The sequence below is a fragment of the Saccopteryx bilineata genome, chromosome 2, assembly GCF_036850765.1.
Source record: "Saccopteryx bilineata isolate mSacBil1 chromosome 2, mSacBil1_pri_phased_curated, whole genome shotgun sequence".
Classification (NCBI taxonomy): domain Eukaryota; kingdom Metazoa; phylum Chordata; class Mammalia; order Chiroptera; family Emballonuridae; genus Saccopteryx; species Saccopteryx bilineata.
Genome location: NC_089491.1, coordinates 154,278,739 through 154,302,026, shown reverse-complemented (window position 1 = coordinate 154,302,026; position 23,288 = coordinate 154,278,739). Strand labels below are relative to the sequence as shown.

Sequence of the window (23,288 nt, the reverse complement as noted above, 5' to 3'; positions counted from 1 at the left end):
TTATATCCATCAAAGTCTGCTTTATATATTTAGGTGCTCCTATATTAGGTGTGTAGATATTTATAATGGTTATATCTTCCTGTTGGATTGCTCCCTTTATCATTATGTAGTGACCTTTCTTATCTCTTACTATAGCCTTTGTTTTGAAGTTCATTTTGTCTGATATAAGTATTGCTATCCCAGCTATTTTTTCATTTCCATTTGCATGAAATATTTTTTTCATCTTTTTACCTTCAGTCTATGTGCATCTTTTGTTTTGAGGTGTGTCTCTTATAGACAGCATATGTATGGGTCCTGTTTTCTTATCCACGCAGCTACCCTATGTTTTTGATTGGATCATTTAATCCATTTATATTTAACATTATTATTGATATGTAGTTGTTTATTGCCATTTTATTCTTTAAAGCTATATTTCTTTTACTATATTCTTTTTCCCCTTTGGTCTGTTACAACAGGCCCCTTAACATTTCTTGCAGCATTGGTTTGGTTGTATGAATTCCTTGAGGTTTTTTGTTTTGTCTGGGAAGCTTTTTATTTCTCCTTCAATTTTAAACAATAGCCTTGCTGGATAAAGTAGTCTTGGTTGTAGGCTCTTGTTCTGCATTACTCTGAATATTTCTTGCCATTCCCTTCTGGCCTCGAGTGTTTCTGTTGAGAAGTCAAATGCCATCCTTATGGGGGCTCCTTTGTAGGTGATAGCCTTTTTTTCTCTAGCAGCTTTTAATATTTTCTCTTTATCTCTTATATTTGGTATTTTAATTATGATGTGTCTTGGTGTGGATTACTTTGGGTTTCTCGGTAATGGAATTCTCTGTGCTTCTTGAACTTGTGTGACTTTTTCCTGCATCAATTTAGGTAAGTTTTCAGCTATGATTTGATTGAACAAGGTCTCTATCCCTTGTTCTTTCTCTACTTTTTCAGGAACCCCTATGATGCGGGTGTTATTTCTCTTCATATTGTCACAGAGCTTTCTTAGAGTTTCCTCAGACTTTTTGAGTCTCTTTTCTTTTTGCTGTTCTGTTTCCATGCCTTTGTTTATCTTGTCCTCTAACTCGCTGATTCGATCCACAGCTGCATCCATCTGGCTTTTAATTCCTTCCATTGTGTTCTTCATTTCTGATATTGTATTTGTCATTTCTGACTGATTTTTTTTTATTTCAATGTCATTTTTTATATTTGCTATCTCTTTATTTAAGTGCTTGCTATGTCCATCTATTTTTGTTCTAAGATCTTTGAGGATCCTAACAATCATTATTTTAAACTCTGCATCTGGTAATTTGGTTATATCTGACTCATTCAAGTCCTTTTCTGGGGATTTCTCTTGATTCATTTGGGTTGCATTTCTCTGCCTTCCCATTTTGTCTGTGTATAAGAAAGGTATGGCCACTGGAGTCCACTGGGTGTGGCCTCTGTGTTCCCTAGGTATGGTCTGTCTGCAGGCCTGCCACCCCTCTGCTACTGCCTCGGACATTTGGGTATAGGTGTTGCCGGCACTGGCCCACTGCGGCAGTCGCTGTGGTTTCTGCCACTCCTCCACAGATGGGGCTGTGTTCATGTGCCCAGGCTACAAGCCCAGGCTGGCTTTGGCCTTCACCCCGCCCCTGTGGGTGGGACTGCATGCAGCACTGGGGCTGCAAGCCTCACCACCATGGGCAGGGCTGCGCATCTATGCTCAGCTGTGGGTCTCTTGCCTGTTCCCTAGCTTTCGCCCCTCCCCGTGGGCATGGCTGCGCTCCCATGCCAGGCCACAAGCACTGGCTCTGGGGGCAGGGCTGCTCACCTATGCTCAGCTGCAGGTCTCTGCCTGTTCCCTGGCTTTCGCCCCTCCCCTGAAGCACGGTTGTACTCACCTGCTGGGCTGCAAGCCCTGGCTCCATGGGTGAGGTTGTTCACCTGCACTCCACCACGGGTCTCTGCGGTTCCCCAGGTTTCACCTTTCCCCTGTGGGTGGATTGCCGTGGATCTGCTCTTGCTCACCCGGCTCATAGCGCCGCAGCCAGGTTGGACCACTTTCATGCACCTCTTTCATCCCGTGGTCAGGACTGAGCACACGCTGAGCCTCAGTCATGGCTGGCCTGGCTTCAACCCCCGTGGATGGGACCACGCTTCCAAGTCCCGCCGCCTCCCGCCCTCTGGTGAGCCCTCAAGAGTGTGTGTGTGGGGGGGGGGGCGATGCAGCTCAGACCTTAGCACTCAATACTGTATTCCTGAAGGCTCCCTCCTTTAAGCGACTGCCTTGAGTGCCCCAGGAGAGCTTGTTTGGCTGGTGTTATGTTTCCCTTTGCTGGTATTGCTGGTTCCATGGGAAATATTCACTTTAGATTTGTGGGGTAACTCAGCCCAAGGGTTAAGGTGGCTGTCCCTCAAAGTGTTTCTCTCTGTGCCTCCTAGATTACACTCTCTTCCTTCTACTCTGGTCCTCTCAACTCTCCCAGTCTCCCAGAGTCCCGGGTGAGTGGTTATGAAAGAGATTTTTTGTGCAGTCCCTTTGAAAGAATCCTGGGTCTGAGAAATCTGTCTCTTTCTCACAAACAGTATCCTGACTTGTTTCACAGCTAAATACTGTCCATATGCCTCTTCTATGCTTTGGGGCTGCAGGCTGGGGCTTTGTTTCTGGTACTCAGGACTCTCCCCTCTCTGCTAAACTCACTTTCCGCCACGTGAGTCCCTCTGGGTTGCCGTTCACTCCCGGGAGTTTGGCAGCCCTCTCCACATTTTTGCTTTTCCTACTAGTCTCAGTGTGGCTTCTTCAGTGTTCCTTGGTTAAAGAGTCCTCTTAGTTTAGTCCAAAGTTAGTTTTTCCAGATGATGGTTCTTAAAATTAAATTGTAATCCACTTTGGTTCTGGGAGGTGAAAGTTGGTATATCCACCTACTCCATCGCCATCTTGCTATCCTCGGTAGATATTTTTTGTTTGTTTGTTTGTTTTGTTCTTTTTTTTTTAATAAATTTTTATTAATGGTAATGGGATGACATTAATAAATCAGGGTACATATATTCAAAGAAAACATGTCTAGGTTATTTTGTCATTAAATTATGTTGTGTACCCCTCGCCCAAAGTCAGATTGTCCTCTGCCACCCTCTATCTAGTTCTCTGTGCCCCTCCCCCTCCCCCTAACTCTCTCCCTCCCTCCCTCCCATGTCCTCCCTCCCCCCACCCCTGGTAACCACCACACTCTTGTCCATGTCTCTTAGTCTCATTTTTATGTTCCACCAATGTATGGAATCATGTAGTTCTTGTTTTTTTCTGATTTACTTATTTCACTCCTTATAATGTTATCAAGATCCCACCATTTTGCTGTAAATGATCTGATGTCATCATTTCTTATGGCTGAGTAGTATTCCATAGTGTATATGTGCCACAGGTATTTTTTAATGAGTTTATTTGAGCCAAACTTATGACATATGCTTGGGAGCAAGATCTCAAATACTCCCTCAAATCCAATTTTTAAAGAAAGACACATCAGGAATAAGAAAATCAATGTAATTACAAATATGAAAGTGGTTTTTAGAATGATAAGAGAATAGTTTTTTCCTGATTATTTTTTTGTGCAGTATAACATATATAGCAAAGTGCTTAAAACAGAAATATTATTCTCAATGAATTCTTCCAAAGCAAACATCTATGCAGCTATTATCTAATTTAAGAAATAGAACATTACCAACACCTCAGACATCCTCCTCTTTCCTCATCACTTTTCCCTTCCTCCTCCCCAAAAGTACCCAGTATTTGCCTATAGAAATGAAATGAGACAATAGTGTGTTCTTTCTTTTCTAAGTTTAATTTTTTTAATTTTTTATTGAATTTAGTGGGGTGACATTGGTTAATAAAATTATGCAGGTTTCAGGTGTACAATTCTAGAATACATCATCTGTATATTGCATTGTGTGTTCACCACCCCAAAGTTGTCTTCCTCCATCACCATCTGTCCCCTCTCTACCCTCCTTCACCTCCCTCAGCCCCCTTTCCCTCCTGCAGTCCCCACACTATTTTCTGTGTCTGTAAGGTTCTTTTTCTTTGCTGAATCCCTTTACCTTTTTCACCCAGCCTCCTAACCGCCATCCTCTCTGACAGCTGTCAGACTCTTCTCTGTATCTATAAGTCTGTTTCTATTTTGTTTGTTAGTTTGTTTTGTTCATTAGGTTCCACATATAAGTGAAATCATATGACACTTTTCTTTCTCTAGTCTACATTGTCTTACTTTGTTCAGTATCATCTTGGAGAGATTCAAACATGTTCTTGAATGTGCCAGTACTTAGTTCATTGTCATGATTACAAGTAACTTACTGTGGGAATATGGTTCAATTTATTAATTCAATCTACTGTTGATGTTCATTTAGTTTATGGTTTTATTTAATGAATATTCTCATTCATACTCTTAGTACACCCATTTGTGTTGGAAAGAATAGAATTTTGGGGCCATTGGTGCTCCACATATTATTTAGTAAATATTGCCGAACAAGTTGTCCAAAGTGGTTGTACTAAGTAGTTGCAAAAAGTGGTTGCAATACATGAGAATTCCCCTGCTTTGCTTTCTCACTAGCCTGGTATTTTCAGTTTGCTTAATTCTAGCTGATCTGATTTTATAGTTGTTTTTCATTATAGATTTGATTTGTAGTTTTCTAATGTCTAAAGAGGCATTAGCATCTTATAAATTTTTGTTGGGGATGACCATTTTTTTCTTCTATGAAGTGTCCAAGTAGTCTCCTTTTCCATTTATAATAGTTTCTTTTAACAAAAGTGATTTGTAGAAGTTCTCTATAAAATCCGGAGATGAGCCCTGTATACATTGTATATGCTATAAATATTTTCCCCATTGTTGCCTGCCCTGTTTCCTCTCAATGGTGTCATTTGATGAACAGAAATTCTTAATTTTATTAGAGCCATTTACAATCCTTTTATCTGCATCTTGTTTAAATCGCCTACTCCCAAGTTAGTGAAGATATTTTTCTATACTATCTTCCACAACCTTTTCTGTTTTTTATTTACATTTAGATCTGCAATCCACTTGGAACTGATTATTCTGAGGGCATAAGATAAGGATTGAGTTTAGTACTTTTATCCTTATGGGTATGGGTATCTGGCTGACATAAAGCCAGTCATTTGGACAATACCATCCTTTCTTCAGTTGTCTGCCATCTAACCTTCCACGTATCAAGTGTCTATAGAGGCATAGGTTTTTTTTATAAGCCTCAATTCTTTTCCATTGATTTCTTTGTATATTCCTATACCAATGTGATGTTGTGTTAATTAATGTAGTTTTGTAATGAGTTTTTAACACTGGTTCTATTTCTCCTGTAAATAGTTGATAGTACTTCACAATGAGGCAATCTGGGCCTGGGGTTTTCCTTTTAAAGGAGATTTTCAATTATAGATTTAATGATTTTAACACTCAAAAACTTATTCAAGTTTTATTTTACTTCCAGACTGTATTTTTCTAAGGATTTTTCTACTGCATTTTAAATTTCAGAGTTATTGATGTGCAGCTATTCATAAAGCCCTTTTATCTCTAAGTGTCTGTAGGCTGTGCAGCCGTAGTGTCCCTTTCTCATTCCTGACTCCTACTGTTGACTGTGCACTCTCATTCTCATTTCCTCTCTCTCTCTCATACTTAATCAGTATTGCCAGGGGTGTATTAGCTTTATTATTAAATGGAGTTTTTTAGTTTTTTATTTAGATGATTAAATTTAACAGGGTGACATTGGTCAACTAGAGTACATAGATTTTGGCCAAACATCTCCATATCATTTGGATAGTTGATTATGTTGTATACTCATCATCCAAAGTCAACTCATCCTCCAACACCTTATATTTGTCCCTCTTTATGTCCTTCCCCTTTCCCTACCCCCCTTCCCCCTCCCCCTAGCAGCCATTGTACTCCTAACTATGTCCATGAGTCTCAATTTTCTGTCCCACCTCTGTATGGAATCATACAGTTCTTAGCTTTTTCTGATTTACTTATTTCATTCAGTATAATGTTATCAAGGTCCATCCATGTTGTCATAAATGATAGTATGTCATCATTTCTTATGGTTGAGTAGTATTCCATTGTATATATGTACCACATCTTCTTTATCCAATCCTCTATCATGGGACACTTTGGTTGTTTCCATGTCTTAGCTACTGTGAATAATGCTATAATAAAATGTTTTCAAAGAAACAACTTTTGTTTTAGAATTTAGTATTTCTGTCTTTTTCTGGTGGTTTGAGCCTTTTAGCCTTATAAAATGTATATGCCTACTAATCATTTCTTTTAAAGTCTACTTTGTGTGATATTACTAAAGTAGCACCAGGTTTTTGTTTATTTGTATCTGGTGTTCATATGGTATACTTTTTCTTTCTTTTTTTTTATAAATAAATTTTTATTTTAATGGGGTGACATCAATAAATCAGGGTACATATATTCAAAGAAAACATTTCCAGGTTATCTTGTCATTTAGTTCTGTTGCATACCCATCACCCAAAGAGAGATAGTCCTCCATCACCCTCTATCCAGTTTTCTTTGTACCCCTCCCCCCTTCCCTCCCCCCCCCCCCCGTAACCACCACACTCCTGTCCATGTCTCTTAGTCTCGCTTTTATGTCCCACTAATGTATGGAATCCTGCAGTTCTTGTTTTTTTTTTTTTTTTGATTCACTTATTTTACTCCTCATAATGTTATCAAGATTCCACCATTCTGCTGTAAGTGATCCGATGTCATAATTTCTTCTAGCTGAATAGTATACCATGGTGTATGTGTGCCCCATCTTCTTTATCCAGTCTTCTATTTTTTTTTTACAGTGATTAAAAGCCTTTAAGCAAACTCTTGGCCAATACAGCAAGAATCCCTAAAAGAGTAGTGTCCTTAACATGTTCACCAAGTCCAAGTTGGCCCCATCACCATGCCAAATCCCTGAAAAATGCAACCCAACCACAGTTCAATCTGTTAGGAGCTATCACAGGGAGCAGGAGTCCAGGAAAAGTCCACACAGGAAAAGTCCACATGGCACTGGAATTGTTGTCACCATTCTATACTTTACTTCTCATGTCCAAGTCCCAATGACCGCTGCTTCTAGCTGGTAATGATTCAGGTAGACTGGAAAAGCCATTTGTAGCATGTGTGGATATGGAGCTTCTGTTCTCCTCTGCCTGGAGAGATGAAACCAGGTTGCTTTTCCCTGGAGCTCTGCGACTGTGGCATGGTAAAGAGAACCTTGGGATACACTAAGCTGGGTGGCAAAGGTAGATTCATAATAGAAGTTGGCAAAAGGGGGAAAGAGAGCTCTAAATTAGGAGTAGGTCCCAGCCTGAAATATGAGTGGGGCATTGAGGTAGGAGGGATAAAGGAAACACTATATATTAAGCAAAGCAGCAGAAAATAGGACTATCAACACCCACAACAGAGATCTTTGAGGGAAGAATAAAAAACCTGACTATTCAGGCAAAACATAGTTAAGTGGCCCTTGTGCGAATGAGATCAGTTTACCTGCTTCTTGGAAGAAATACCCTAGGCTCGTCCACAGTGTTGTAGATGGGGCCAACGGCCCTGGGCACCTTCAGCCTTCAGTAGCAAACCCCAGTTTTCTGGGCAAGGTTAGGTCGTAGGTGGCTGGAGCAGGGCTGGAAGAGACTGAACCCTCCCTTAGAGGAGCAAGTGGGGAGCGTACCCTCCAGTGTCCCTGTTTCCTCACAGCAGAGGCAAGTAAGCCTGGCAGGCTGTAGCTCAATGACCTTCCTTTCCACTATTGAAGCAGGACCCAGATGGCATCCTATGAGACCCCTTTGGGGCGTTGGAGCCTTTAAGGGTGTATCCTAAAAGCTGGTAGTTCCCCTGATCTCTATTGGGCTTTTTCTGCCTCTAGATATCTTAAAAGCCATGCTCAGAAGATCTCACTGAGGGGTTTGAGGATCCCCATCCGCCTGTATAACTCTTTTCCATATATCTGGAGCTATTTGGAAAAAGACAAAACAGTGTTATTAGCTGGATCTAATAAAGAAGGTAGTAGTTTGCAGGCGAAAAAGATTTGGTGTCTCCTGTTCATCAGCATTCAAAAGAAATATAAATTTTTTTTAAGTAAAAATCATGATATGGTAGACCCGTAGGAGTTCCAGGATATGACTACCCCCTTTAAATTTTTTTTTAAATTCACCTTAAAATGTTTGCTGAGTACACTTTAATAATACCTTAACTTCAAAGATTGTAAGCATGACAAAATACAGTAAATGCTTTTGCTCCATATGCAGGAGCATTTTCACTTAAGCCAGTTTAGGAAATCCAATAATAGAACAATGCATACAGACCATGAGCTATAACATGCTTAGCAGCCTCTCCTGTTCTGACAGAGGTTACTATAGATCCAGAATATGTATCCACTGTAATGTGGACATACGACTGTTTGCCAAATGAAGGTATATGAGTAACATCCATCTGCCAAAGTTGTCCTGGTAGGGGTCCTTGAGGGTTAACTCCAAATGAAGGGGCAGTGTAGGACCCCTTGGACAGGATTTCCCAATCTGCCGTGCTGCTTCCCGAGAAAGTTGAAACTGTTTACACCGGGCTGCAGCGTTCTGGTGATGAATAGTATGAGACTGACTTGCTCAGTCTGTCATGGTTGCTCCATATAATTTTCTTTTGGGTAGCTTGATCAACAAGGGCATTCCTAGGCCCTGGCCGGTTGGCTCAGTGGTAGAGCATTGGCCTGGTATGCAGGATTCCCGGGTTCGATTCCTGGCTAGAGCACACAGGAAAAGCACCCATCTACTTCTCCACCCCTCCCCCTCTTCTTCCTCTCTGTCTCTCCCCCCCCCCCCCCCCCGCAGCCAAGGCTCCACCAGAGCAAAGCCACCCCGGGCACTAAGGATGGCCCCATGGCCTCTGCCTCAGTCGCTAGAATGGCTCTGGTTGCAACAGAGCAACACCCCAGATGGGCAGAGCATTCCCCCCTGGTAGGCATGCCAGGTGGATCCCGGTCAGGCGCATGTGGGAGTCTGTCTGACTGCCTCCCCATTTCCATCTTCAGAAAAATACAAAAAATAAATAAATAAAAGAAAAAATACAACCAAAAAAAAAAAAGAAAAGAAAAGAGAGAGAAAAAAAAAGGGCATTCCCTTGTGCTAAAGCTCCAGGGAGCAAGGAGTGAGCTTGAGTATGTTCTATGAAACTTGGAGCTCTATGTTGACATATAAGTCTTTGAAGAAGGAGGAACTGCTGAAATAATTAATCAGCATTTGTCCCTAAGACAGCAGTCTTTATAGTGGAAACACCATAAGTAAATATATGCTGTCTGTCTATAGATTAAAGGGGGAATATGGTAAATGCTGAAAAGCCATGATCTTTGTGCCCCTTCCCTCCCCCAACCCCCTCCCTCTCCTCCCCCCACCCTGTAACCCCAACACTGTTGTCCATGTCTCTGAGTCTCATCTTTATGTCCCACCTATGTATGGAATCATATAGTTCTTAGTTTTTTCTGATTTACTTCTTTCGCTCAGTATAATGTTATCAAGGCCCATCCATGTTGTTGTAAAAGATCCTATGTCATCATTTCTTATGGCTGAGTAGTATTCCATAGTATATATATACCAAAGCTTTTTAATCCACTCGTCCTCTGATGGACACTTGGGCTGTTTCCAGATTTTTGCTATTGTGAACAATGCTGCCATAAACATGGGGGTGCATTTCTTCTTTTCAAACAGTGCTATGGTGTTCTTGGGGTATATTCCTAACAGTGGTATAGCTGGGTCAAAAGGCAGTTTGATTTTTAATTTCTTGAGGAATCTCCATACTGTTTTCCACAGTGGCTGCACCAGTCTGCATTCCCACCAGCAGTGCAGGAGGGTTCCCTTTTCTCCACATCCTCGCCAGCACTTATTCTGTGTTGTTTTATTGATGAGCGCCATTCTGACTGGTGTGAGGTGATATCTCATTGTGGTTTTAATTTGCATTTCTTTAATCATTAGTGATGTTGAACATTTTTTCATATGCCTATTGGCCATCTGTGTGTCCTCTTTGGAGAAGTGTCTATTCATTTCTTTTGCCCATTTTTGGAATGGATTGTTTGTCTTCCTGGTATTAAGTTTTACAAGTTCTTTATAAATTTTGGTTATTAACCCCTTATCAGACGCAATGTCAAATATATTCTCCCATTGTGTAGTTTGTCTTTTTATTCTGTTCTTATTGTCTTTAGCTGTGCAGAAGCTTTTTAGTTTGATAAAGTCCCATTTGTTGATCCTGTCTTTTATTTCACTTGCCTGTGGAGACAAATTAGCAAATATATTGCTGCGAGAGATGTCAGAGAGCTTACTGCCTATGTTTTCTTCTAAGATACTTATGGTTTCACGGCTTACATTTAAGTCTTTTATCCATTTTGAGTTTATTTTTCTGAATGGTGTAAGTTAGTGGTCTAGTTTCATTTTTTTGCAGGTAGCTGTCCAATTTTCCCAACACCATTTGTTGAAGAGGCTATCTTTACTCCATTGTATTTCCTTACCTCCTTTGTCAAATATCAGTTGTCCATAAAGGTGTGGGTTTATTTCTGGGTTCTCTGTTCTGTTCAATTGATCTATGTGCCTGTTCTTATGCCAGTACCATGCTGTTTTGAGTACAATGGCCTTATAATATAACTTGATATCGGGAAGTGTGATCCCTCCCGCTTTATTCTTCCTTTTCAAGATTGCTGAGGCTATTCATGTTCTCTTTTGGTTCCATATAAATTTTTGGAATATGTGTTCTATATCTTTGAAGTAAGTCATTGGTATTTTAATTGGTATTGCATTGAATTTATAAATTGCTTTGGGTAATATAGACATTTTAATAATGTTTATTCTTCCTAACCATGAGCATGGTATATGCCTCCACTTATTTGTATCTTCCCTGATTTCTTTTATCAATGTTTTATAATTTTCTGAGTACAAGTCTTTAATCTCCTTGGTTAGATTTATTCCTAGGTACTTTATTTTTTTGGTTGCAATGGTAAAGGGGATTGATTCCTTGATTTCTCTTTCTGACAGTTAATTATTAGTATATAAAAATGACTCTGATTTCTGAGTATTGATTTTATATCCTGCCACCTTGCCAAATTCATTTATCAGGTCTAATAGTTTTTTGACTGAGACTTTAGGGTTTTCTATATACAATATCATATCATCTTCAAATAATGATAGTTTCACTTCTTCTTTTCCAATTTGGATGCCTTTTATTTCTTTTTCTTGTCTGACTGCTGTGGCTAGGACTTCCAGAACTATGTTGAATAATAGTGGTGAAAGGGGGCACCCCTGCCTTGTTCCTGATCTTAAGGAGATTGCTTTTAATTTTTTCCCATTGAGTATGATGTTGGCTGTGGGTTTCTCATAGATGGCCTTTATCATGTTGAGGTATGTTCCCTGTATTCCCACTTTGCTGAGAGTTTTGATCAGGAATGGGTGCTGGATTTTATCAAATGCTTTTTCTGCATCTATTGAAATTATCATGTGGTTTTTCTCCTTTATTTTGTTTATGTGATGAATCACATTGATTGATTTGCGAATATTGTACCAGCCTTGCCTCCCAAGAATAAATCCCACTTGATCATGGTGTATGATTTTTTTCATATATTGCTGGATCCGGTTTGCTAATATTTTGTTGAGGATTTTTGCATCTAAGTTCATCAGGGATATTAGCCTATAATTTTCTTTCTTTGTGTTGTCTTTGCCTGGTTTTGGAATCAGAATTATGCTCGCCTCATAAAAGGAGTTTGGAAGTCTTCCTTCCTCTTGAATTTTTTGAAATATAGCTTGAGAAGGATAGTAGTTAGTTCTTCTTTGAATATTTGGTAGAATTCACTTGTGAAGCCATCAGACCCAGGACTTTTCTTTTTTGGGAGTTTTTTGATAGCTGTTTCAATCTCCTCTGTTGTAATTGGTCTGTTTAGGCTTTCTGATTCTTCCAGATTGATTTTTGGAAGATTATATGATTCAAGGAATTTGTCCATTTCATCTAGGTTGTCTAATTTTTTTGGCATACAGTTCTTCATAGTATTTTCTTACAATATTTTGTATTTCTGTTGTGTCAGTTGTTATTTCTCCACTCTCATTTCTAATTTTATTTATTTGAGTCCTCTTTTTTTCTTGGTGAGTCTCGTTAAAGTTTCATCGATCTTGTTTACCTTTTCAAAGAACCAGTTCCTGGTTTCATTGAACCTCTGTATTGTTTCTTTAGTCTCTATGTCATTTATTTCTGCTCTGATCTTTATTATTTCATTCCTTCTACTAGCTCTGGGCTTTACTTGCTGTTCTTTTTCTAGTTCTTTTAGATGCAGGGTTAAGTTGTTTATTTGAGCTTTTTCTAGCTTCTTGAGGTATGCCTGTAATGCTATAAACTTCCCTCTCAGGACTGCTTTTGCTGTGTCCCATAAATTTTGAGTTGATGTATGCTCATTATTGTTTGTTTCTAGGAATTTTTTAATTTCTTCTTTGATCTCAATGTTAACCCATTCATTATTTAATAACATGCTATTTAGTTTCCGAGTGTTTAAGTGTTTTTCAATTTTTCTGTTGTGGTTGATTTCTAGTTTAATGCCATTGTGATCAGAGAAAATGCTCGATATGATTTCAATCTTCTTAAATTTGTTGAGACCGCTTTTGTGCCCTAACATGTGGTCTATTCTAGAGAATGTACTATGAGCGCTTGAAAAGAATGTATATTCTGCTGTTTTAGGGTGAAAGGTTCTGAAGATATCTACTAAATCGAGTTGATCTAATATGTCCTTTAAATCTGCTATTTCTTTGTTAATTTTCTTTCTTGAGGATCTATGTAGTGATGTTAGTGGGGTATTGAAATCCCCTACTATTATAGTATTGCTGTTGATCTCGCCCTTTAAGTCCATCAAAGTCTGCTTTATATATTTAGGTACTCCTATATTAGGTGCGTAGATATTTATAATGGTTATATCTTCCTTTTGGATTACTCCCTTTATCATTATGTAGTGACCTTCTTTATCTCTAACTATTGTCTTTGTTTTAAAGTCCATTTTGTCTGATATAAGTATTGCTACTTGATATAAGTATAGCTTTTTTTCATTTCCGTTTGCATGAAATATTTTTTTTCCATTTTTTTATCTTCAGTTTGTGTGCATCTTTTGATTTAAGGTGTGTTTCTTGTAGACAGCATATGTATGGGTCCTGTTTTCTTATCCACACAGCTAACCTGTGTCTCTTGATCGGATCATTTAATCCATTAATATTTAAGGTTATTACTGATATGTAATTGTTTATTGCCATTTTTTTCTTTAAAACTGTATTCCTCTTTTGCTATATTCTTTTTTTCCTTTGATCTGTTTACAACAGGTCCCTTCGCATTTCTTGCAGCCTTGGTTTGGTTGTAGTGAATTCCTTGAGTTTTGTTTTTTTTTGTCTGTAAAGCTTTTTATTTCTCCTTCAATTTTAAACAATAGCCTTGCTGGATAAAGTAGTCTTGGTTGTAGGTTCTTGTTCTACATTACTTTGAATATTTCTTGCCATTCCCTTCTGGCCTCAAGTGTTTCTGTTGAGAAGTCAGAAGTCATCCTTATGGGGGCTCCTTTGTAGGTGATAGTCTTTTTTTCTCTAGCAGCTTTTAATATTTTCTCTTTATCATTTAGCTTTGGTATTTTAATTTTGATGTGTCTTGGTGTTGGTTTCTTTGGGTTTCTCCTTAATGGAGTTCTCTGTGCTTCCTGAACATGTGAAATGTTTTCCTGCCTTAATTGGGGGAAGTTTTCCGCTATGATATGTTTGAACAAAGTCTCTATCCCTTGTTCTTTCTCTTCTTCTTCAGGAACCCCTATGATGCAGATGTTATTTCTCTTCATGTTGTCACAGAGCTCTCTTAGAGTTTCCTCAGACTTTTTGAGTCTCTTTTCTTTTTTCTGCTCTTCTTCCATGCCTTTATTTATCGTGTCCTCTAACTCGCTGATTCGATTCTCTGCTTCATCCATCCTGCTTTTAATTCCTTCCATTGTATTCTTTATTTCAGATATTGTATTTGTCATTTCTGACTGATTCTTTTTTATTATTTCAATGTCCTTTTTTATATTTGTTACCTCTTTATTTAGGTTTTCGTAATGACCATCTATGGTTGTTCTAATATCTTTGAGCATCCTAACAATCGTTATTTTAAACTCTGCATCTGATAATTTGGTTATATCTGATTCGCTTAGGTCCTTTTCTGGGGATTTCTCTTGGTTTATTTGTGTTGTATTTCTCTGCCTCTGCATTTTCTCTTCACAGGAGTGGCTGTGATCACGCACTCGGGTGCACAAGCGTTGGTGGCCTTGGCCTTTGCCCCACCCCCATGTGTGACGTTATGCTCGGTCCTGAGGGCACTGGCGAGCACCTTTGCTCAGCTGCGGGTCTCCGCCTGTTTCCGGGCTTTTGCCCTGCCCTTGCAGGAGGAGCCCACTCTAGGAAAAGCTGCTAGCCTTGGCTCTACCACCGGGCAGGACTGCGTGCCCAAGCTCAGCTCAGTAGCAGAACTCTGCCTCTTCTGGGCTTTTGGCTCCACCCCCGCGGTAGGAGCCGGCTACCAAGTCCGACCGCAATCCTGGGTTGCACGGGCGGAGCAAGGCTGTGCTCCTGTGCCCTTGCTCAGGGGCTGGTCTCCACCCTTTCCGGGGTTCCCGCCCTTCTCCCTCAGGCTGGATTACAGGCTGCCAGCAGCTGAGCTTGACCGCTTTTCCATGCCCCCTTCTCCCCAGCCAGGCAAGATTGAGCTCACACTTGAGCCTAGTGGTGGCCAGCTGGCTTCCACCCCTGCCAGCAGAACCGCGTTTGTCTCCCGCTGCCGCCCGCCCTCCGGTGAACCCTCAGATGCGTGGGTGGGGGCATTGCAGCTCGGACCCTAAGACTCACTACTGTAGACCCAAAAGCTCCCTCCTTCTATGCGACTCTGCTCTGAGTGCCGTGGGGGAGCTTGTTTGGCTGCTCTCCTGCTTCCCTTTGCTGGTATTGCTGTTTCCGGGGGAAATATTCACTTCAGCTTTGGGGAGTGACTCGTCCCAGGGGTTAGGGTGGCTATCTCCCAAATGTTTCTCTCTGTGCCTCCTAGATTACACTCTCTTCCTGTTACTCTGGTCCTCTCCTCTCTCCCCGTCCCCAGGAGCCCCAGGTGAGTGGTTGTGAGAGAGGTGTTCTGCACGGTCCCTTTAAGAAGTATCCTGGGTCTGAGAAATCAGACTCTTTCTCACAAACAGTATCCTGACTTGTTTCACAGCTAAATACTGTCCTTACGCCTCTTCTGAGCTCTGGGGCTGCAGGCTGGGGCTTTGTTCCTTCCCCCTCTGCTAAACTCACTTCCCACCACGCGAGTCTCTCCCAGCTGCCGTTCGCTCCGGGGAGCTGGGCAGCCCTCTCCACGTTTCTGCTTTTCCTACCAGTCTCGGTGTGGCTTCTTCAGTGTTCCTTGGTTGAAGAGTCCTCTTAGTTTAGTCCAAAGTTGGTTTTTCCAGATGATAGTTCTTAAAATTAGTTTGTAATCCACTTTGGTTCTGGGAGGTAGATGTTGGTAGATGTTGGTAGATGTTGCCTACTCCAGCGCCATCTTGTCTCCTCTGGTATACTTTTTTCATACTTTAACATAAACCTTGCTATATTCTTATTTTTAGACATATATTCTTTTCAAGCAGCCTACATTTTAATCTAGTCTGACACATTTGTCTCTAATTCGAAGGATTTTTTTTTCTCTTTCTTTTATTATCAACCTATTTGGATCTTTGAATCTAGACGACATGTAGTGGAAGCATGTTTGATTTTTTTATTAATTCAGTCTGACAATCTTGATAAGAAAATAGTATTAACAAATTTACACCAATGTATTTGAAAATCTAGATGAAGTATATGCTTTTATATAGGAAAGTACAAATTACAAAAATGGTCTTAAAAATTTTTTTAAATTAATTACAGTAGAAATTAAAAATGTAGTCAAAGTTTTAGTCCTCAGAAAGGCTGAAGTTCAATATTTTTATTTGTAATATTTGCCAAAATAACAAGGAATAGATCATTACTATGTTACATAAATTTTCCAGGAACAGAAAAGATTAGAAAACCTCCCCAGTCATCCCAGTAAGAAAATAAAAAAGGCAAGAAGTAAAATATGAAACATGTAGCCATAATTATTGTTTGCAAACAACGGGTGAAGACCAGTAGGTAATTCAAGCAAATCAACTCAAAAGCTTTAATAACAATTAATTAGATCAGTGAGGGGGAAGATTAATAAAAGAACACAGTCACTTCCATGCACTGATAATATGTTGGCTGGTAAGGTTATTGTAACAAGATAGCATAAACTAGGTACTTTAAGCAACAAACACTTTTTTTCTCACACTTCTGGAAGCTCAAAGTTAAAGATCAAGGTCCCAGCTCAATTTGTTCTTGATTAGAGTTTTTTCCTGACCTGGCCTAAACCTAATTACCATATTTTTCGCTCCATAAGATGCACGTGACCATAAGACACACCTAGGGTTTGAAGGAGAAAAATAAGAAAAACAAAATATTCTAAACCAAATGGTGTGTTAAAATATTTAATAAAATACCATATTTTTTACTCCATAAGACACATGGGCATTTTCCCCTCCACTTTTGGGGGGGGAAAATGTGCGTCTTATGGAGCGAAAAATACGGTACCTCCTAAGGTCTCACCTACAGATACCATCACATTTGAGGTTTAGGGCTTTGACATATGAATTCTGGGGAGACAAACATTTAGTTCATAACAGCTTATAGCTAATTAGTGAATATAATGGACAAGATCATATACTATCACTTTTTTAGTTAACATTATAATGCAAGTTTTACCAATGAAATAAGAAAAATAAATCAAAGGGTAAGAATTGGAGAAGAAAAAACAAAATTGAAAGCTTAAAATATTGATTGCCAAACTCAACAACAAAACAACGATCAACTCAATTTAAAAATAGACTTGTAGCTCTGGCCAGTTGGCTCAGTGGTAGAGTGTTGGCCCGGTGTGTGGATGTCCCAGGTTTGATTCCCAGTCAGGGCACACTGGAGAAGCAACCATCTACTTCTCTATCCCTCCTCCTCTCCCTTCTCTCTCTCTATCTCTTCCTTCAAATTCCACAGCCATGGCTCGGTTAGAGCAAGTTGGCCCCAAGTAAGTTGGCCCTAGGTGCTGAGGATGGCTCCATGGCCTCACCTTAGGCGCTTAAATAGCTTGGTTACCAAGCAATGGAAAAGTGCACTAGATGGGAAAAGCATTGCCCTGTAGGAGGCTTGCTGGTTGGATCCCAGTCAGGGTGCATGAGGGAGTCAGTCTCTCTGCCTCCCCACTTCTCACTAAGAAAAATTAAAAAATAAAAACAAATTGGACTTGTATCAGAAAAATAAAGGAAAGAAAAGCCTTAGCAGGAGGGTGGGTTTTTTAGATGGTGTATTCATACAATAATTAGGATGAAGGAACTAGAGCAGGATTCGGGAACTATGGCTCACGAGCCAGATGTGGCTCTTTTGATGGCTGCATCAGGCTTGCAGACAAATCTTTATTAAAAATATAATAATGTTAAAAATATAAAACATTCTCATTTATTACAATCCATTTATTTCCTACTGCTCATGTTCATGGTTGTGGGTGGCTAGAGCCAATCACAGCTGTCCTCCTGGACAACACCAAATTTTTATTGGATAATATGTAATGTACACGGGTCGTTGTATGGCTCTCACAGAATTACATTTTAAAATATGTGGCGTTCATGACTCTCTCAGCCAAAAAGTTTCCCGACCCCTGAACTAGAGTTAAAAACATATCTAAACAATTAGATCTCCAAAATGTAACATGGACAACCAAAGAGTGAGTTTTCTGAAGAGGTTACAGTTGTTACCATTCATATAAAGTTTTCAAATATTTGAAAGAAGGCTATATATTTTCCTATTTAGTGAACATACCAGAGTGCTCAGGGAATGATCCACACCAAATTCAATTTAACAATCCCCTGTGGAGAAAGTGGCAGGATCAAGGGGCCAGGGACAGAGCTGGAGGTGTGGGCTTGGATCCATAGGTGTTGGGCTCTCCTGCTTCTCTGCCCCAGGTGTGCCACTGGTGAGGCATGGCAGGACATCATGCTGGCCTGCATGCCGGGGAAGAAGTGCGCCCCGGAGTCTGAGCCCAGCAACAGCACGGAAGGAGAGACGCCCTGTGGCAGCAGCTTCGCCGTCTTCTACTTCATCAGCTTCTACATGCTCTGTGCCTTCCTGGTAAGCTGAGGTGGGACAGCAGCCACAGGGAATGCCTCGTCGGGGCAGCTGAGCCTGCTGTCTCTGCAGCTCATGGTCAGGGCGACCCCGGCAGAGGAGCTGGCTGAGAGAGGCTGAGAGTAGGAATGCCCAGCCACACTGAGACAAGGGCAGGAAGCCTGAGCCAGAGTGGCCTCAGCCAGCTTCTCTCTTGTCCATTCTTGGCTTTTGTCATGGTGGTGTTGTCATAGAGTACAGAACAAATGTCTATGGAAGCCTAGAGACAACTTAGACTTTTGGCACCTGGCCAGAGAATGAGGGGAAGGCAGTGGGTAAAGTTGCCCTCTATCCTTGGAAGCCCCACCCAGCAGCCTGGTAGGAGGGAAGCCGTCCAGCCCACATGTGGGTTCAGCCCACACAACTCTGAGGGGAGCTGTGTTATGTTCATATCCAAGAGGCCTAAGTTCCAGGGCAGCTGCATTAAATGTTGACATAGGGAGGGTCTTTAGAAATGTCGGCTTCTGCTATGCATGGTGCCACCGGCAAAGTGGACACAGGTGGCCAGTGCATCTGTCAGCAACACATCACACTCTCTGTTCTCTGCAGATCATCAACCTCTTTGTAGCTGTCATCATGGACAACTTTGACTACCTGACAAGGGACTGGTCAATCCTTGGTCCCCACCATCTAGATGAATTTAAAAGAATCTGGGCAGAGTATGACCCTGAAGCCAAGTAAGTCTCCAGAGGACAATTCTAGTTCCCAACGCCAAGAGAAAAGATTGCACACCATATCTATAGAAGAGGGTCAAGACAGGTTAGCACTAGGGGTATCCACTGGAAACAAGGAATTGTACCAGAACCCAGGGTCAAGGGTCAAGGGCCAAGGGCCAGCCATAGGAAGCTGGACACCTTTGCTAGATTACAAGCACACGTACTATTTTCAGATGAATGGAAAGATAGAAGATCCTAGTGTTAGGAAAAACTGTAGGTACTCCAATTAGGATGTTTAGGGCCAGGTGCATCTCAACTCTGTTCCTGCCTTAGGTCCAAGGATATCCTCATCAATCAATCATATTTGGTTGACACTCAATTAATACCTTTGGTCATGTGGTTACCTCACCTGAAACAGCAAGTCTATGTTGAGAATTTCATTGCATTGCTAAAATCCCTTCCACCGTGAACATACACTACCAGAAAATGGCTCATTAAGATCTAAACACGTAGATATTGGTTTTGGAATTTTCCCATGCAATTCTGCAGCTCTGCACTGAGTTTGATCAATAGGGCTATGGCCATGGAGAGTTCCTCCTGCACCCACCTCTCAAGTACGTGAGTCCTAGGCTGCTGGCCGAGATCGCGGCCCCTGACTGGCCTTTCTCTCCTCTCCTTCCTCTTCTAGGGGTCGCATCAAGCACTTGGATGTGGTGACCCTGCTCCGGCGGATCCAGCCCCCACTGGGTTTTGGAAAGCTGTGCCCTCACCGCGTGGCTTGCAAAGTAAGAGACAACCTGAGTGTGGGGGTGAAAGAAAAAATATGGGGGGCAGGACGCTTGTCTTGTAACCTTGGTCAGGCCCTTGGTCCTTTAAGGGAGTGAAGACAATGTGTTATGCACCTAAAGACATTAGCCTGAGCCAGGTTACATTGTAAGTTTCCTTCCAGCAGTAAGTGCTCAGACCCTCGAAAGGAAGAATGATGTGGATACCTCATGTCCAAGTGAGCCATGTGCCCAGTCCTGAGTAGAGGACCTTCTTCAGAGCAGGCTTCGCTGCCCTGTCACGCTGTGCCACCCAGGCAACTTGCAATCATTCTCGTCTAGGAGAGATGGATTAGGGTGCTTCCCTGGGCCCATGGGGACATTAGCGTGCCCGTGAATCAGCTTCAAGGACCCACTAAGCCCTAAAATTGTATATGCAACCACCGAAACACAGATTGTACCAGAAAAAGAACCCATCACAGTCATCAGATTTCTAAGCGAGTCTCTCGGTGATGTCTAGACAGACATCGTAGGTTCTGGTAGACCCAATTTTGCCCATGTGGCTCTGGCATGGCCCCAAGAGTGAGGCTCCCTTAACTTGTGCACCATCTCTTGCCTCACAGTAATCCTGAGCATGGGCTGAATAGTCTTATTTCCACTCTCTCCCCTCTTTTTTAAAATTCTCATTATCAGCTTTCTGTATTCCATGGATAGTAACAAGTTGAAAGGGTTTGGGGGAAGTGAGGTCAGAGAGCTGTACAGAGGAAGAAACCACAAGTGGAAAAAATTCAGCTCTGTGGATAACCCACTCATGGAAAATGGAGAACTGGAGGAATCCAGAACCTTCTATTCATGCTTTGTCTAACTCAGCCTTTCCTTACTTGTACCTCCACTCCGCTCCCCCAAAAAAAGGATTTTAGAAGATTTCCAAGGGGGTAGGAGATATGAAAACAAAAGAGCACAAATTACATGAAAGGTAAAGCAGAGTGGAGGGCCAGAGGCGGAGGGGTGCAGCCCACGTGAGGCCGCAGCATGTCGGGAGGGGCGTCAGATGGCCCTGGACAGGCTGTGGGGCGAGCTTCAGACTCCCCAGGACCATGGTGAAATTTACACTGTCCATGAGCACCGAGACCCTCTAGTCACTCAGGGTACTCATAGCCCTTCTTGGCATTAGATTGCAGGAAAACACCGTGTGAGCTCACAAACAACATACTCGAGAGCAGAGGTCAGAATGGATTCCATGATGCTCTCTCCCATGATGCCCTCGGTGTGTGCAGAGAGCCCCACAGCACAGCTCTGGCCAATGGCAGCCACTTTGGCGGGGTGGGAAAGGAGGGAAGAGGATGATCCAATCCCATCCAGTGTCAGCAAGCTTCTGATCCAGCTTGATACAGAGTGTAGAGGAAAGGACATACTGCATTTCCTGCAAGCATCTCCCATTACCCTCTCTTTTATGAGGGCTTTGGATGAATGTGGCTGGCAGGTGGGCTCCCAGCGGATGCCTGTGCACAGCAGTGCTTTGTTGCCAGGAGAGAACATATCCATAGGCATGAGCTACATTTGAGCAGAGAGGGGGGTTGGAAACAAGGGTCTAATAGGGACAAATTCCATTCCTTCCTTACTCGGTGCAGTGGAGTGACAGCACTTATGGCAGAGCCTAGATTTCCCCAGGAGAGGTTTTGAATACATTTCAGTGACTCGTGCTGACACGCCCCCTGCGCCACCCTGACCCACGCACACACATAGAGGCTCCCTTCTTGTGTCCTCCTGCCATGGTGGTTCTGTAGGTCCTTTGCGAACCGTTGGCTGCAATCACCAGCTTTCCTCCTCTTCCTCCTCCAGCGTCTGGTCTCCATGAACATGCCTCTGAACAGTGATGGGACAGTCATGTTCAATGCCACCTTGTTTGCCTTGGTCCGGACAGCCCTGAGGATTAAAACAGAAGGTAAGAATCACCCACAGGGAACTGGAAGAGCCACCCAGAAGATCTAGCACAGCAACCAGGGAGGAAGCCAGCAGCCTTCAGAGTGTCCCAGGACCTTCCCATCCTGTATAGAGCTGTGCTGCAGCAATGACCTTCCCCTTGGGGATGTGAAAGAGGCCTGGTCAGGTTTTCTTTGCTTTGTGAATGACCTTCTTGCCTCTAGCTTATTTATTTTGAACTCTAGCTTTCCACCTTGAAGTCATAGGGTATGGTTCCAAAACCCAGGAAAACATGAGTGTTACCTGAAGCAAGACCAAGCCAAACCTAAATGAAATTTTACTGACCGCAAGTGGGCCTCTCAAAGGCTCGACACTTTATAAATTAAAAAGGCCTGTGTGGAGAAAGGGGTCATGGTGGCCAATGCTAACTATTTTTGAAGTCGTCACCTGCAATGGCACAAGGGCTCAGCCAGCCAACAGGTCCGGGTTACGATTTCACCTGTGCGCTGCCAGGCAGGCCACACTCCCTTGGGCCTGTGTCCGCCTGGGGGGACGCCCTCTTCCAGTTTGCACAAAGGCACCTTTAGGGCTGCCACGGCTCTGGCTGCAATAATCGGCTGCGTGTATAATTGGTAAGTATTTCTGAACCACTCTGTGGGAAAGGCTACATGAAATGTACCTAAGAAGATGCACTTGCTCTTCCAAGAGTTTCTAGCCCAGTATAGTGTTTCGCAGAGTGTGGTCCGAAGACCATGTGCCTCAGATTCAACTACTGGAGTTTGTGTAAAACACTGAGTCCCAAGCACCAGCCCAGATCTCTATCTGAGGCTCAGAGCAGGGCTCAGGGACCCACACGTTCAACCGGCCGCTTGATGGTTCAGACAGGAACTAAAGTCTGGGCCCCTCTTGTGTAGAGATCAGAGAAAACAGACGAGACCAGCAGTGTGTCTTCTTTCCCTTCCTCTTTCTTTCCCTTCCTCTTCAGGCTGTGAGTCCCAGGCTGCTGGTCACGGCGTTGTCCTTCACTGCTATAGCAGGCGCGCTGGGCCGGGTGACGGGAGGCCTGAGTCTGATCATTGTGATGTCATTGATTCTCTTTCTACTTAAGTATCTTCATTTGTAAAAATAAGAAAGGCAATGAAATGACATGTGGGAATTCAGTTCAGTGAATAACCCAGGGAAGTGCCTTTTCTCAGCTCCAGCCTTCTTTGGGAAAATAATAGAAACATCTGAAACGAAAGAAAACAGAAGCAGGCCTGTAAGACACATGTCACAATAATGAGCTAATCTTTAAAAAATTAAAAATAGTTCAAGTTCTTCTGCTAAAATAAAAAGAAACCACAGCTGAAGAATATCTTCTCAGTAGCCAACGCAATGACTCAGTCTGAATAAGAAATGTAAACCGGCCTATTTCTCACACTCAAGCACTTAAACACACACTTAATGGATTGTGTGTGTGGAATGAGGAGAAAAATTGGAATGAAATGTGTTAAGGTGTTGACATTATCACTGAGTAATGGAATGAGCAGTGACTTTCACCTTCTTCCTTTGCCTTTGTTACTTTGCAAATCTTTTCATGATGACTGTTACAATTTTGTCTGGGAGAAAGGGTCTCCTTTCTAAGGAGAGAAGACATAGTGACTACTGGAAGGAATACTCTGCAGTACTTAAAGCGTGACCTAAATTGGGGAGATAATTTTCACTCATTGAAGG

General features: G+C 42.0%; 1 protein-coding gene across 12 annotated transcripts in view; it reads left to right on the top strand.

Annotated features, from left to right (window-relative positions):
• Nucleotides 1–23,288, top strand: part of CACNA1C (calcium voltage-gated channel subunit alpha1 C) — a 786,403-nt gene that overhangs the window by 732,495 nt on the left and 30,620 nt on the right. For all 12 annotated transcript variants that reach the window (XM_066258219.1, XM_066258227.1, XM_066258220.1 and 9 more), the window contains 4 exons: nucleotides 18,031–18,196; nucleotides 18,782–18,909; nucleotides 19,577–19,673; nucleotides 21,495–21,597. In XM_066258219.1, coding sequence (XP_066114316.1) covers nucleotides 18,031–18,196; nucleotides 18,782–18,909; nucleotides 19,577–19,673; nucleotides 21,495–21,597 — 494 coding nt within the window. The remainder of the gene's footprint in view (nucleotides 1–18,030; nucleotides 18,197–18,781; nucleotides 18,910–19,576; nucleotides 19,674–21,494; nucleotides 21,598–23,288) is intronic.